This window comes from Venturia canescens, chromosome 4, assembly GCF_019457755.1.
Source record: "Venturia canescens isolate UGA chromosome 4, ASM1945775v1, whole genome shotgun sequence".
Lineage (NCBI taxonomy): Eukaryota > Metazoa > Arthropoda > Insecta > Hymenoptera > Ichneumonidae > Venturia > Venturia canescens.
Genome location: NC_057424.1, coordinates 18,296,099 through 18,311,900, shown reverse-complemented (window position 1 = coordinate 18,311,900; position 15,802 = coordinate 18,296,099). Strand labels below are relative to the sequence as shown.

Genomic DNA, 15,802 nt, shown 5'->3' with positions numbered 1-15,802 from the left:
GATTAAAATCCCCCACGGAATTTTCATTTTTTCGTTGGCATCACTGCATCGTCATGAATTTTCAATCACAATTGAGAAAATGATTTCAAAATGTGTTTGATGAAGATATATAAAACTTATTGTCACGAATGCATTAAAACGAAAATAGTAGAAAAATCAATGCTCCGACATAATAATAGTGACAAAAATATATAATTAGCGTAAATGGAAAGAGGTTGGGATAAAAATCAATAACAAAGAGTTGAGAAACGTAATGGCTTTAAACTCCTTACACTTTTTCCTCCACAGAAGAAAAAAAATGCTTCATCGTTTTTCTTTTAATATACAATAAGTCAGTTCGAGAAAAGTGCATCTCTCAGCTGATGAAGAAAGTTATACATGTATATATATATATATATTTACATTTAAAAAGCAATACGATATTTTCGTGAGGAATTTTTAATAGGAGAGAGCGAACGAGACTTATTTCCGACGTTCGATCCAAGTCCCAAGAGTTTCAATATGCTGGTTTATGAATAGTACTTCTTCTCTTTTTCCTGTTATTATCAATGTCTCTAGCGATCTTCCACTGCAAGCGGTCATGATAATGGAGAAACAAAAGAAAAAAAATGTTTAATTTTTAAGATTGAGATGCGTGAAAACATAAATTGGCAATGAACAGTGTCACGTTGACGGCGTTTGTTCCATGTCCCATAATGCAAAGGTCATACATTTTAATCTTCGTCTCTTGTTTCCATATTTTTAGCATTATTAAATAGGACCAGCGGCGTTCTCATTCACCATGCTAGGGATCAGTCGTGAATTCATCAAGACTTTTCCTTTTCTTCTTTTACTCAAAACGTCAGTTTCCACTTTGCGACTGATCCCTAACCCGGATATTCGGGTAGCAAAATTCTGCTCACTGCTGTCGGCCTCATAGCCGTTGTGTCTCCACATTCAAATATTCTTTACACTTATTTTAACGTCTTTTCTTATCCTTGGTTTGTTTTGTCTCATTTATATTCTTTTCTTTTTAATCACTGTGTTCTCTCATTTATTCGTTCTCCGTGGCCGGAGGAGAAGTCCAAGAGACAAAAGATGGGTATAGAAGAGGAAATTTCCTCGCACCACTTGCTACCTTCTCACATTGAAACCAGGCGTACCATCCGGTCCCATAGGCATTCTGATTACATTGCTTGATATATTTCCTCCGCCTCCTCCTCCTCCGCTGTTCCCATTGTTGCCGTTGTTTCCCTGTTTCCCTTGTATCTTATTAATCGGTTGCCCAATTTGCTCCTCCGGACTTCTCTCTTCACCCAATATTCGCTTTCTCGCTTCTGCATATTCCTGCTCTCTTTGCTTTAACGACTTTATCGGCTGTTTCGGCTTATCCCCGTTCGTCAATGGACCATCCCCGCTACCTTGAGAATCCCGCTGGGGGCGTTTTAAAATCTTCACTGTTGGCTTCGGCGGCACATACTGAGATCGCATACCATCCTCGCCTAGAATTATCATTCTAGTTGTGGTCGTTTTCCCTGTTGTCAAACTGAAAAATTGAACGATTTATACATCAAAAAAACGTCATGAAATTTGATGTTTATTTTACCACAACCCATAGACATACTCAAAAATAAGTAACAAAAATTCATTTTTAAATGTGTCACACTATAATCATTCAAAAAAGTAAGTAATAGGATAAATGCTCAATCATAAATTCATAGATTCCGAGACACAAATTTCTTTTCTCCCTACTGATTTTTAATACTTGGCATCAAGACAATGTTGCATCTATAGATATACCTTTCAGGTAACTTTGTAATATCTTCTTGAACATGGTACGAGGGGATTCTTATGAAAAATACTGCACATGTTCACCATTTCAAATGATTGAACAGAAAAATGTGTCATGAGGCGAGTACTCAAAGTGAACATTAAATTTTTATTTTTATAGGGTGAAAAACTTGCAAATTATAAATTGAGAAAGGGGAAAATGTTTGATTCTTACGTTTGTAACTGAGCATCTGCAAGGCACTCCGATGTGTTCAACTGAAGAGAATTGAGTTTTTTGTCCAGTGCCTGTAAGCAAATCGAAACTTGATTAATACCAAAAAAAACTTATAAAGCCTTCAAGGTCGTGTCCTATTTTGAAATATTCTTCAAATATTTGATCTGAAAATAAAAAATTTCATGTCACGTAATTCATTCCCTCACATTTTCATTTTCAATTGGTATGAAAGCAATATTAAAAATAAATCTTAATACCGCAAGAATATCCGTTTGAGGATAACTTTGAGGTTAAGCGCCACTCGAGGATTTCAAATTGCAATGCTCTGACAAATTTTTCACGTTTTAGTTCACGAGAGTACACGAACAAATGCGCTTACCCCGGATTCCTCCATTTCTTCCCAGCTGTCGAAAACCTCATCGGCCGTCGACATTGCGAAAGTAGAAAACTTTTCTTTTTTTGCGGTTCTTTCCTTTTTCTCTTCTCTATCACAGGTACACGAAAAAACGCCGTTCAAAAGTCTTTCTCTTGCTCACAAAAGTCCCGTGAGATATTTCTGTAGGAATGAGTTAGAAATATATATGTATATATATGCATATACATGTATATTCTTTAACAAGAATTAACGAAGACCGAGAAAGAGAAAGAGAGAAAGAAAGAGCTACGAAAAGTGTGCCCACACAGTCGTTTCTCGGGCTTCTTGCCGCATGAAAATTCTGTATGGCCCACAATCCATATCGTCAGTTTTCACATGTATTTCGCGATCCAACACACTGCGTTGTATTATAATACAATGTTATATTTTTATCGGTAAGTTAATGTGGACCGAAAAGGCGAAGAAGGCGAAGAGGGGTGAACGTATAAATTGCTAGTTGCTGCTGCTACTATTTCTCACCGGGTGGGGTCAAGATTCTAATTTCAACGGTTAAATAACCTGATGTGTAGCGCCACGGCTCTCATATCAAACATTTCTGATAAGTGGTTATTTTTTTTCCATCCGTTGGTATAAATGTAACCTTACTTTTCCAATTCCCACCCTTTTTTGTATTCCTGCATTTTTTTTCTTCTCATCGATTGTTTGTGTCGTACAGTTGACAGCTAAATTGTTACAAAAATCGTGCAAAAGTCATAAAATATACGAAAGTATTAAAAAAGAAACGTGACCTGAATGTGATTTATTTTTATAACGGTATATCGAAATAGATCAATCCTGCGATCACTAATTATCAACAATAACAGCAAAGAGAAAAGTACTGGAAGTTTGAGAATGTTTTTGAATAGGAATGCAGTTAACGATGGACGACATCGGCAAAACCCATTTAAAGATTATTCTCCAGCGATGGATTGCGATGAAATCGATACAACCAAAAATGACGTAAGAAAATTGGCAAAGTTAACAAATAAATTTGTTTATCAATTTAAACTAAGTATTGATTACTTTTTATTTTTATGATCTTCATGGTCTCTTCTTATGATTCTTTTAGCTTACTGATGCATTTAAAAATACTCTAATTGATGTGTCAAAAGAATTTTTAACACATCTGGAAAGAAACAAAAGAGAATGGTATTCCCGTGAGGATTCTTCAGTTTATACTGGAACTGCTGGGATTGCTCAAATGTATTATCAATTTGGAAGAATTTCGAACAACTCATCTTACTCAAAGGTAAATTATTTTTATTTATCGTTGTTTTATTTATTTATTTTATCATTGCAATAATAATTTAATGCAATATAATTTAATTATAGCCCTAATCATTACTATGATTCATCATTTGATTTTCAAACAGAGAGCTCTGGAACTTATTGAAATAAGTCTGAGTGACAAAAGAGCTGACAGACACGTTTCTTTTCTCGTTGGTAGTGTTGGATCTCTTGCAATTGGTGCTATAATTCAACATGAATCTGGTAACGAAACCGAATCTCATAAATTGATAGCAAAGTACGTACTCGTTCTATTTACAATTTGTTGAGTTATAATTTTCTGCTTGCCACAATCGATCAATACTAATAATCGTTAGTTGATGAGTCGTTCTTTGGTTGTAAAGGATGAGATGTTTTTTCTCTCCTTCAAACATTGGGTCTCGTTTGTGTCGATTTCCATTTATTCCCATTTATTGTTGCATTAGTATTTTAAAGATTTTTCTGACGTTGTTATTTGAACAAGTATCTGGATATTCATGTTGATCTGAATTGGTCATTTTAAAACCATATTTCATATAATTAAAAAATGAAATTCGCTTTCAGATTGTGCTCTTTTGCCAATAACGCTCTGGCAGATAAATCGGATGAATTGCTGTATGGAAAAATTGGCTATTTATACGCCTTGCTGTTTGTGAATTCCCGTATTTCCTCGAAGCCAATTGATGAACATCTCATCAAACAGGTTTTTAACTTATTTATTTATTCATTGATTTCGTTCAATCAAAATGATGTGACATTCTTAAGATTTTCCTAGCCATACCAAAGAGCATGTTCATTTTTTTTTATAAAGGATCGAGAATTTTGGATAAATAAATAAGCAACGAAATTTTTATCTTATCAGGCCTACATAGATAGATAACGGTTTTTATTTTTTAGGTCATCGACCGAGTTATTAGAGATGGGAAAGAATATTCCAAGTCACATAATCACGAGAGCCCTTTGATGTACGAGTGGTACGAGAAACAATATCTTGGTGGTGCTCATGGGCTTGCTGGAATTTTATACATTTTACTACAAGTATGGAAAAGAAGTTTTTATTTTCATTTCATTATGAAAAGAGAATAAGTATATTTTAAAACATATACTTTTACAGGCTCGTGAATACTTGACTGAAACTCAATTAGAGCAAGATGTAAGACCTTCGATAGATTATTTGGAAACGTTAAAATATCCTTCTGGCAATTTTCCATCATCGCTGGGTAGCAGTTCTGATAAATTGGTGCATTGGTGTCACGGTGCACCTTCAACGTCTATGTTTTTCTTGGAAGCCCATAAAGTTCGTATGTCTCCGATCTCAATTGTTTATTGAATACAAATATCATGAAATGTTCAGTTAAATGCTTGAAAGTCGTTGAAGCATAAGTTTCTGTGGAGTTCATTGTACTTAGGAAAAAAGTGTTTTCCGCATTTTTATTATAATTTTGTAAAAATTATGAAACATTTCAGGTTTTTGGAAAAGAATCTTATTTACAAACGGCCATTGAGTGTGGGGAGGTTGTTTGGTCACGTGGTATTCTCAAGAAGGGTTACGGCTTATGTCACGGAGTGGCCGGGAACGCTTACACATTTATCTCCCTTTATCAACACACCAATGACTTGAAATACCTCTACAGAGCATGTAAATTCGCACAGTTGTGTCGTGAAGCTAAAGACTACGACAGAGTTCCTGATCGTCCATTTTCGCTGTTCGAAGGTATATTGCAATCAATTACCACCAATAAAATATTCGAATTTCCAAGTTGAATACACCCAATCATACCTTTACTTGATCTAAAGGATCAATGACTGTTTCATGAATTATTTTATTACTTTGAAAAAACATTTTCAATCCACCAAATTTGGATTGTGTTTATTTTTTAATTGGTTGCACGAAAGTAAATGAAAAAAAATCAAATTATCTTCTTCAAGATAAGATAAATTCTAGCCTGACTCGCTGTTCAACAAGCTGTAAATTATCATTTCAGGTTTGGCAGGAGTGATTTATTTCCTCGTTGATTTATGCCAGCCAAAACTGGCAAAGTTCCCAGCTTACACACTGTGAAAATTTCCACTTAAGAAAATCCTCGAGCACTCGTATTCGAGCTTTAGCGGTATTTGTACTCCACGAGGTTTGAAACTTTTGTGAAGGATTGAGAGGAACGACGTGATCGCGTGTAAAGAATATTAATTGGTAAACGAGCGATAAAGATAGCCGACAAATTCCAATCGACCTCGCGAACAAGTGTCAATTTAACTTTTCCTCGACAAAAACCCGTGCTTATATATTCTCAAACAACTCTTGAAATTCTGTAATAGCTTGACTTTTTTTGTGTACTTGAAAAGAAAAATTACAAAAACGAAATGGAAAATTTACGAATTATTATTATTATTATTTCGAAAAAGTGTGTTTTCGAAAATGGAGTTTCCCCAGCTATTTTAATAGTCGAGAATGGAAAATTCGTTAAAATTATTCGTGACTTTGATGAAAATGAACTACAATCCATTCGCCAAGTGAGTATAAACCAATCCTAACAAAGATGATTACAAAATCGATAAATAGTAATTTGTTGTTTTATTATTATTTTTTTTTAATACATGTCCATAATACTTGGTTCAACGTCGGCCCCTGAAATTTTGTAAAAAAAAGTTTTTTTTTTTTTAGTCGTACCCTAATGCGATTTTCGAAGATTTCGGAAATTCCGTTCTGATGGCCGGAGTCGTGGATTCCCACGTTCATGTCAATGATCCAGGACGCTCCGATTGGGAAGGATTTGCAACTGCGACGCGGGCCGCTGCGGCCGGAGGAATTACCACAATCGTTGACATGCCATTGTGCGTATTCATGAGTTCAAAAATCAATGAATAGACAAATTTGACATCAATTCAAAGCTGAAATTCAAACTTTCTAATTCATTAGAAATTCAATACCGCCAACCACGAGTGTTCAAAATCTCGAGGAAAAAGTTCGGGTTGCAAGGAAAAATGCATTCGTTGATATTGCATTTTGGGGCGGAGTTATTCCGGGAAATAAGGTACTAAAAAAATTTGTAAATTACTCAAAAAACAAAAACAAAACAGAATAAAATAATTACGTCGTTATTAATTATTTTTTCAGAAAGAGCTGAAACCACTCGTCAATGCCGGAGTTGTCGGTTTCAAATGTTTTCTACTGCCAAGCGGAATCGACGAGTTTCCTCACGTCACGTTCGACGATGTTGATGAAGCTCTTGAAGAATTGAAGTCGACTGACTCTGTTCTCGCAGTCAGTACTTATCGAATAAACACAAAAATCATACTTGTAATAATCATAATAACTACAAGAACTTTAATATTTGATTTTTCAGTTTCACGCAGAGTGTGAAATCGATGATGATATTTTGAAGACGAATGGCACAGGTGAATACATATTTTTTATCCCACTTTTTTTTCTAATTCCAACTCAGAGATCTTAAAGAATTTTCATATTTCTTTGTGTAGGAAACCCTGCAGACTACAAAAATTTTTTAAAATCTCGTCCATCAGCGATGGAAATGCATGCAATTGAGAAAGTTGCATCGGCATGTCAGAAATCTGGGTGAGTGCATCGGATCCAGGAAAATAATAAATATTTTGAATGAAAATTTGTTGTTGGTTTTCGAATTTCTATTTCATGAAAATAAAACGTGCATTTTCATCAAATTATTTTAGGGTTCGTTGCCATATCGTCCATCTTTCTGCTGCCGAGGCTCTGGAAATTGTTGAAAAAGCGAAAAAAAATGGAGCATGTTTGACAGCTGAAACTTGTCATCACTACTTGTTTCTGGAGGCAGAAAAAGTTCCGAACGGTGCGACCGAGTACAAATGTTGTCCGCCTATACGCGAACGCGAAAACAAAGAAAAATTGTGGCAAGCCCTCAAGACCGGAATTTTAGACATGGTCGTATCCGATCATTCCCCGTGCACGGAAGATTTGAAAAATGGGGGCGATTTTATTTCCGCTTGGGGTGGAATTTCCTCCTTGCAGTTTGGTCTCTCGTTGACATGGACCGGTGGACGACAGAGAGGCTTTACGTTGCCACAAATATCACAATTCTTATCCGCGAATCCCGCCAAATTGTGCGGCCTCGAAGGACGAAAGGGAAAAATCTGCGTCGGTGCTGACGCTGATCTGGTTGTCTGGGAACCCGACGAAATAATCACGGTAAAGATCTACCAAAAATAAACTTTTTTATTTTATTTTTTCAACGTCCTAACATACTGCGATACTGCGAAATCAATTTTTTAATTTCATTTTCATGTTGATCGATTATATTATTGAAAAATCTCCTTTGAATTGCGATTGCAGATTCATCGTGCCCAAATATACCACAAAAACAAGGTAAATCAGCATTTTGCGACACTATTTTCAGAAAAAGTTCAATCAAACAGACCATTAAAATTTGAATTTCTTTTACAGTTGACACCGTACGAGGGACAAGAGTTGTTTGGTCGAGTTCGCGCTACATTTCTGCGTGGCAGATGTGTCTACACAGATGGAAAACTTTGCGACGAATTAACGGGGAAACTTTTGCTTCGTAATCAATAACGCATGAGGGAATTGAATAGACGATGGGAACAGAGGAAAAAGAGGATTCGATGATTTTCGTAAAAAAGAAAAAAAAAAAAACGATTTTTCAGTCTCGCGAGATATTAAGTGTAAAATTAAGTTCTCTTCTTCGCATATTACTCGAATGAATGTGAAAGTTGGGGAAGTTGAGTCATAAGTTCGAATAAAATTCACTAATCGCTCATGCTCCCAAAAAGGAAATTTTCATGAAAATTCCCTTTGCAAATTGGAGTAAAAACAGTTTTTTTCTCACGTTATTATTCGAGTAGGTGAAAAGAATATTAGTCACGCGTCGTACGAGGAAGAGAGCAAGAGCGAAAGAAAAATAAAAAAGAATGTGTGAGCAAGAAAAAAACATCTTCGGAGCAATCTATAGTGTTTCCAGTATGAGGAAAAAAATCTTCGTTACACGTGTGTGTGTGTATATATATATATCCACTTAAATACACGAAACGACGAACAAACACGGATCTATATAGTTATATACGTTTCTAAAAAGCATCTGCATATTTATAGGTATACACGAATATGTCAATGACGTCATCGGATGACGTCAGCGGCGCCCCCCCCCCCCCCTCTTCAGTCACGTTGCCAACGTTCCATAAGTGTTTCGAGATAAAAAGTATACCTACGACGAATAAAGTTCTGTTCGAATCAGACATGTTTTTTCATAACAAAAAATCATCCCCATTTTTTTCTTATTTAGTTCACCTGCTCTCCCCCCCCCCCCTTCTTCCTGGATTCCGCTGTACGTGAAAATAAACTTATATCTTATTTGGATAATAACCTGAAATTTTTGTAATAAATTTATCATGCAGCCACAGCTGATAGTTCTTATTTTTATGATAGCCCACAGAATACATGGATATTAATTGAGCGTGAAACTATACTGGAAAAGTTTGGTTGCTATATGATCCAATTCCAGTTCCCGCGCTTTATAATTACACTTCATTTTTCTGAGAATTCTCCAGCCGCATCCTTGCCTCCCCCCCACCCCCCTCCCGCCCGCGACGGCGACCGTGCAGCTGTTTTGAAACAAAATGATTTTTACCAGCATCCATTTATTCTTCTCTCCCTCCGTGTCAACTCTTTCAAAGCGTCTGCTTGCTGCTTTCTTTAAAAATATATAAAAATTTTCGAATCGCTTTCGATCGGTAAAAGATTGAATATTTGAGTGTTTTTTATTCGCTTTCTTAACTCCCATAAAAACAATTTTAAAAAAGCGACCGTTTTTCAGTTTCGCACATTTACCCGACTTAACAACGTTCTTACATTCGTTTCGTTGTGAATTTTAGTATTTTTCCGATGAACTATAAAAGAATGCTTTCCTTCAACATTATTGAACAACGAAAATATTTCCTACCATTTGAATGTTCAAACGTAAAGCATGTATATATAATGAATCATTTTTCGAAATCTCTGTGGATAAAACAGAATGTTCGAATAGCTATTAGTCATATAGATTGCCTAATATATAGTTTTGATCGTCGTAGAAAAAAAAATTCAAGCTTTAGTGCTTAAATTTCAACGCCTAAAAACTGTGAAAAATTTTATAAGGAAGTTTTTTATGTAGCAAAAAAATATATAAAGTTGATGAGCAAAAGGAGTGTGGAGTAAAAAATAAGGTACCGCGGCGCGGGAGGTAGCGTGAAAGGGGGGATGGTGAGGTAAAAGTGGTGGGGGGCGCCTCGAGCGGCCATTTTGATGGTGACGCGCGTATTGGAGGTCGTGGTGTATCCCACCAGTGACGAAGCCACTGGAGTTTTGACGTGGCTTACTACGTACATGACCGTTTGCCCACTCCGATTGCAGCAAAGTTTGTGACGAGAAATACGTAACTGGTAAGTACCCGAAGAGCTCTCTCTCCTCTCTGCAAAAGCCCCAGCTGGAGAATAATAACAATTGATGAGTACGGAAAACACGCGAAACGTTTCGTGTTCGTAACCACGCGCTCGTGTATTTTTATTTCTATTAAATGCGAATGTTTTTTTTTATCCACGTTTTGCCGTTTACGATAACAATCGCGTCCACGAAACGAAAAAAGCAAAGAAAGACGTGTGTGACCACTGCAGAGAAAAAAGTTTCACTTCCCGAACAACATCGCGGTTAAAATCTCATTGTCGTGTGTGAGTCTCCTCGAGACGGTGTGTGTTCGAGAAACGCGAGAGAGACACTTTGCGTACTTTTTGCTCACAGGCATAGAGGAGCACGGGAGAGGGGAACTTTATAATCCTTCGAAATATGGCGTCTACACACACGGGGATTTACAAATACGAAATTTGTGTATGTGCTTGTGCAAGTGTCTCGTGTGTTGATACTTTCGATGGATAGACTTGTTTCCGTAATTTTCCCTCCCCATTTCCTTATGGAACGAAAAATTTATTCTCACTCTACGATTCATGATATGATATCGCTCTCGTAACAAACTGTGCCCGCGCCAATATACTTTTCTGCTTCTACTTTTTACTCCCGTCCAACATTTTCCTCTACTATTTCATGTTTACTCGAATTCTTTTTCGCCCTTTCTCTCTCATACACTTCCTCGCCATTCTTTCACAGATTATACGCATGCATCAGTTTTGGCGGGAATTTCAAATGGTTATGAAATATATTGAACGAATAGTGATTTCGACGCTCGAGACTAAGCAAATCCACTTTCCAAAATATTGTGAAAATCAAGTTAATTTTTTTGGGCATTATATAATTTATTGAGTTGATCAAATTTATATACTATTTCAGTTTCCTCTTCCTCTGTTTTTACATAAAGCCGCATTTGTTTCATTGTACTTAGAATTTCAGTACTCTGACGTTTTTGCATTTTTAACTCTTAACAGTTTCAAATTTTTCAAGATTTAGAATATGCTCGAGTCTTTACCATGAGTCCTCATAAAATTTGGGATAAAATTTAGGATTGAGAATTCTTCCATAACTATCGATTATTACCATTATTATTATGATAACTCTATTCTATTTTCTTTTCTATGACTTTTTTTCAAAAATTTCTAGTCTGTCCATGAATCATTAATTAAAATTTCTTAGTGATACAAATTTGTGTGCTTTTGAAGGGCTAGCGGTCCCCGGGCTATGGAAAGTATGGTCGAAGAGAACGGATCGGCTGTTGACTCACTGTCGCCAGGCTCACAGAGCGGCGACGCAGCACCTGCCTTAGGAACATCGGTACAGTCACTCAATAGAAATCATCAGCAGCATACTCACCATCTGGTAGCATCAACCAGCATTGTCCAACTTACTCTACCTGCGTCAGGGACCGCTCAGGTATACAGGAGTACCTCCTGTGTATCTTGTTTCGATGTCTGACTCCAATTGATTCTTGTATTTTTTCTGTCCTTTCTCAAAGTTGCGGTTTTCAAAATCGTCTTTTTTGTTTTTTTTTTTCCACTTTACGAGCAATATCAATTGCTTGTGATTATTTTTTATTTGTATGTAGTTATCGATGACTTGAGCTTGAAAATACATTCCCCGAATTCCCAGAATTCTTTCAGTAGTTATTCCCATTTTGTTTGAGAATTATTGAGAATTTTGTGATATTGGAAAAACGTGGAAGAATTTGGAGATTGCTGGTATTCTTTTAAGTCAAAGTGGAGAATTTAATCACGTGTTTTCTTGAATCATTTTGCTGAGTTGTTGTAGAATCGTAGTTTTTTACTTCAGTGTTTTTGATTTCGAAACTACTTTCAGAGTCTCGTTTGTATTCATTCATCTTTGATTCCAAGAAGTATAAAATATTAATCATTATTAAACAGCAGCCATGTAGCTTTCTCTAACGGATGAGTTTTATGGTTTTTGATAAATTTTAACGCTACTTTTTATTGCTTGTCAAGGTGCAATCCGTAATCCAGCCAAATCACCAATCTGTAATTCAGAGCGCAACAAATATTCAACCGGTCGCATTATCCAAAGGAAATGTTATTCTTGTCAGTAAGCAGAATTCAGTCATACAATCGGCACAAGGGAGTTTGCAGACTCTGCAGGTAAAAGATTATAAATAGTGACAATATTACACGGGAAAACGTAAAAAAAATTGATCTATTCAAATTTAATAACTGAAGATCGTACGTATAGTATGAAAATTCATCAAAAATCCAATGATGAATGACTAAAAGATTTGTCTAAAGAAACAAACATTTTTACAGGTCGTTGAAACCGGAAGCGATGACAGTTTTTCAGACGACGAATCGCCGAAAAAGAGAAGAGATCTCCTGACGAGACGAGCGTCGTACAGGAAAATACTCAATGATTTAAGTGCAAGCGAAATCGCAGGTAAGAAATTAATTGAAATTTTGACTACAGTTTCTATAATTTAAAATCTTATACAAAAACGTTGATTCGTAGATTTGAAATTCTAAAAAAAATTTAAACGATGCACGATTGGCGATGTTTCGAGAGAAAACCAAATGATTACGAATTTCAATAAATTTATGAATGCATGTCAGTTTATATGAGCAGTTATGAATTAAAAAAAAAAGAATATCTTGAATGATTTGCAATTTCGGAATCGTTTTTATGTTTTATACTATTCAGAGAAAAACGATGTTGTGTGAACGGTAGATAAAGTAGGATGCCATGCCAAGTTCGTATCGTTGTCAGTGTACCGAAAATGTTGCGTAGTTTATTATTATTCGTGCGCTCTCTCAAATTCTTTGTTCCCGAAACACACAAAAATAAAACACAAAAATCATCATTCAATCATGCTTGACTTTTATTCATCTAATCAAGGCTTTTTTATATAAACTTACAAGGTCGCAGTCCCAATCCTTACCCCTGTATTTATGTTTGACCAACGTAAAACAAAAATGTTATAGTGTTGAAAAAAGAAGAAAACGAGCAATAAATATTTGCCGCCTGTATGACCTGACTGCACGTAAATGTGGCTCCATTGGCGAATGAATGTAATTGTGAAAAAGCGAGTAGTTATTTTTTTTAATAATAAAAAAAGCGACTATTTGTTACAGAGAAAAACGTTGTATCAAAAAATCGACTTTTTTCTTTGTCAAAAGTTGTATATTGAGTCACTCATTAAATTTACGAATTTCAATCGATAAATTTATCTATTTGTGAACAATGAGAAAAAAAATATTCTCTTTTGGCCAAGGGGGTTAAATAATTTATTCGGTGTTTGCAGCGGGTCATTTGCCTCCTATAGAATCCTCATTAGAGTGCGACTCTAACGTGGACAGTGACATGTCTTCCCACTCGCTTCATTACCAAACAGGTTGGTCAATTATATTCTTCTGTTTGTAATGTTTTTTTTTTTTTATTTTTTTAAAATTCTTTTCAATCTAAATAAAAAATGAATAAAATTGATCATCGTTGGAAGGGTTGAGAACTCGTCATCTCTCGTGCCGTGCATCCTTTCGCCTATCATCTAACCGACAAGTCCTTTCTTATAAATTCATCACATTCAAATTTACAAAAAATGTCATTCTATTACAAGAATATTATATAACTCTTTTTTGCCTTATTTTCCTATCCCTGTGTGTACTGTCCGCCAAATTTTCACACTGTTATTTATCTATTTATTTTTTTCATCGTTCTCAATCAAACCAAAGAAAAAAGAACCGATCGTCGCTTGGTATGGTGTCTTTTCACTCGAGCAACATTTCGTACGCAGGATAAACTGATAAAAAAAAAAACGGGAAACTACCGTCCTGGGTTTTCGAAAGATCGATAAATTGATGGTCAAATCTTTTTTTTTAGACTCACGAATTGACGATCTTTTGTGCACGAAAATAATCGTCTAAAAAAGAAATAAACTGTCCACGATTTGCGTTAGACATATTTTTTTTCAATTCAATGTTTCCTAGACACAATTAGTCTGATGTGTCCAAGACACAGACTGAATCGATGCTGAGAATAAATGTTTATTCGGTTTTGAAAGAAGAAACGAAAAAAGAAACGATTAAAAATGTTTTGCAGTCATACCTGCGGGAACTATACAAATAGCGACCCAGGGTGAGGGTGTACCAGGGCTTCACACACTAACTATGAGCAATGCAACAACGGCGGGCGGAGCTATAGTACAGTATGCACAGGGCCAGGACACGCAATTTTTTGTCCCAGGTGTGAATTCTTCGTAATTTTCTATATAATCTCCTCTTTATTATATTTTTCGATTTTCTTTTTATTGCTTTTTTGTTTTTATTATTATTTTTTTTTAATCCTCCTTTCAATTATTTCTCTTTTTCTACACTGAAAGAATCCTTGAAAATTGATTTCCCAGCGCGGGCCACGAAGTGACGAAAAATGATAAATTTCTCATTTTATTCTTACTAATTATGGATAAAATAATTTGAATAAAAATAAACTAAATCCAGTATAATACAACACATAAAATACGTGAATAATCGGGTTGAAGGAGCAGTCAATATCACAACTGTTTTGTATCATTTGAGGAGTACAGCCTGTTTGCAATGTTTCAGCTTACACAGGACACGGTGTCGTAGTTGAGGACGCTGCCAGAAAACGGGAAATGAGGTTGCAGAAGAACAGGTAAAAAAGAAGTGTGCCGCTGAATTTTTTCAAAATAATTCTCTGCATCTATTATTTTCTAGCCAACATGATTTACCTGTTGAAACAAGCATGAACGAACATTGAAATTAACTCAACTTTTACATTATTTATTTCATTCCTTTCATAGGGAAGCAGCCCGCGAGTGTCGAAGAAAAAAAAAGGAGTACATAAAATGTTTAGAGAATCGTGTGGCAGTACTTGAAAACAGAAATCAGACGCTCATCGACGAGCTCAAGTCATTGAAGGAATTGTATCAGCAGAAAACCGACTGAGCTGAGAGCGACGATTGAATTGGATAACGCTTGAGAAACCAATTTAATCACTCGTTACGATTGATTTTTGGGAATGTACATTCGTCTCGATTTGTACAAAGCGATCAATTAATATCGCCATATATATATGAATATATATATATAATTTTATGCATGGATGTATGTATGCAATTATGTATACATATATATATATGTATGGATATATATATATATACATATTTCTTTTCGACATTGTCGTTGAGAAATTAAGGGAAAAAATAACGAGGATTTAGGATAATGAAGAAGAAGGAACCATCCAACGACAATTGTTTTACGTGTAAATGCATTCGTAAATTAAGATAAGTGTCCTCTGTATAATATTGTATTTATGTACGAAAATAACGGCAAAAGGCTTGTGAAAACTCGGCTTTCATGTCCCGAATGATGCAGGAGAGAGAAAGAATGGGGGGGAGGGGGGGAGAAGAGAAGAAATGAGAAGCCAAAGGTTTTTTTCTTCAAACGACGATGACGGACAATGAGGATTGGTTGACGATGAACAAAAAATTTCGTAGGATTGTCGTATTTTTTGTACAAAGAGATGATGAGAAAAATGATTTCAATGAGAAATACTTAAAACCCAAACGCTATGAATTGAAATGTAATTTCGATGGCGTGTTCATGTTCTCGAGGTAAAAACAATGACAATTTCGCCAATCATAGTTACCCCGTCAATACGTTTATTTTTTTCTTCACAGCACCGAGATTTTATT

General features: G+C 35.6%; 4 protein-coding genes across 16 annotated transcripts; 3 read left to right on the top strand and 1 right to left on the bottom strand.

Moving 5' to 3' along the window:
• Window positions 1-241: 241 nt before the first annotated feature.
• Window positions 242-2,805, bottom strand: LOC122409979 (SUZ domain-containing protein 1). Its single transcript, XM_043417927.1, has 4 exons — window positions 2,665-2,805; window positions 2,364-2,540; window positions 1,985-2,055; window positions 242-1,525 (listed from the first exon to the last, which is right to left on the bottom strand). The coding sequence occupies exons 2-4, from the start codon at window positions 2,415-2,417 to the stop codon at window positions 1,114-1,116; spliced, it is 537 nt and encodes a 178-aa protein (XP_043273862.1). The 5' UTR covers window positions 2,418-2,540; window positions 2,665-2,805; the 3' UTR covers window positions 242-1,113.
• LOC122409976 (glutathione S-transferase LANCL1) lies at window positions 2,665-6,038 on the top strand. Its single transcript, XM_043417911.1, has 9 exons — window positions 2,665-2,794; window positions 3,266-3,359; window positions 3,469-3,648; window positions 3,773-3,924; window positions 4,230-4,368; window positions 4,563-4,703; window positions 4,780-4,962; window positions 5,133-5,379; window positions 5,651-6,038. Exons 1-9 carry the CDS (start codon window positions 2,736-2,738, stop codon window positions 5,725-5,727), a joined length of 1,272 nt encoding a protein of 423 aa, XP_043273846.1. The 5' UTR covers window positions 2,665-2,735; the 3' UTR covers window positions 5,728-6,038.
• On the top strand, window positions 6,011-8,909 carry LOC122409975 (allantoinase). Its single transcript, XM_043417910.1, has 9 exons — window positions 6,011-6,176; window positions 6,328-6,497; window positions 6,583-6,697; window positions 6,781-6,927; window positions 7,010-7,061; window positions 7,143-7,239; window positions 7,353-7,845; window positions 7,990-8,022; window positions 8,101-8,909. Exons 1-9 carry the CDS (start codon window positions 6,027-6,029, stop codon window positions 8,227-8,229), a joined length of 1,386 nt encoding a protein of 461 aa, XP_043273845.1. The 5' UTR covers window positions 6,011-6,026; the 3' UTR covers window positions 8,230-8,909.
• A 1,030-nt stretch (window positions 8,910-9,939) lies between these two features.
• On the top strand, window positions 9,940-15,454 carry CrebB (Cyclic-AMP response element binding protein B). 13 transcript variants are annotated; one of them, XM_043417914.1, is made up of 8 exons: window positions 9,940-10,091; window positions 11,316-11,526; window positions 12,093-12,242; window positions 12,405-12,531; window positions 13,394-13,483; window positions 14,188-14,331; window positions 14,691-14,760; window positions 14,909-15,454. In XM_043417914.1, the coding sequence occupies exons 2-8, from the start codon at window positions 11,335-11,337 to the stop codon at window positions 15,051-15,053; spliced, it is 918 nt and encodes a 305-aa protein (XP_043273849.1). In that variant the 5' UTR covers window positions 9,940-10,091; window positions 11,316-11,334; the 3' UTR covers window positions 15,054-15,454. The 13 variants fall into 13 exon arrangements, with proteins under 13 accessions (XP_043273849.1, XP_043273856.1, XP_043273857.1 ...); XM_043417921.1 differs by having other exon boundaries at window positions 9,941-10,091; window positions 11,316-11,427; XM_043417922.1 differs by lacking the exon at window positions 9,940-10,091 and adding an exon at window positions 10,111-10,533 and having other exon boundaries at window positions 11,316-11,427; window positions 14,700-14,760.
• Window positions 15,455-15,802: the final 348 nt, after the last annotated feature.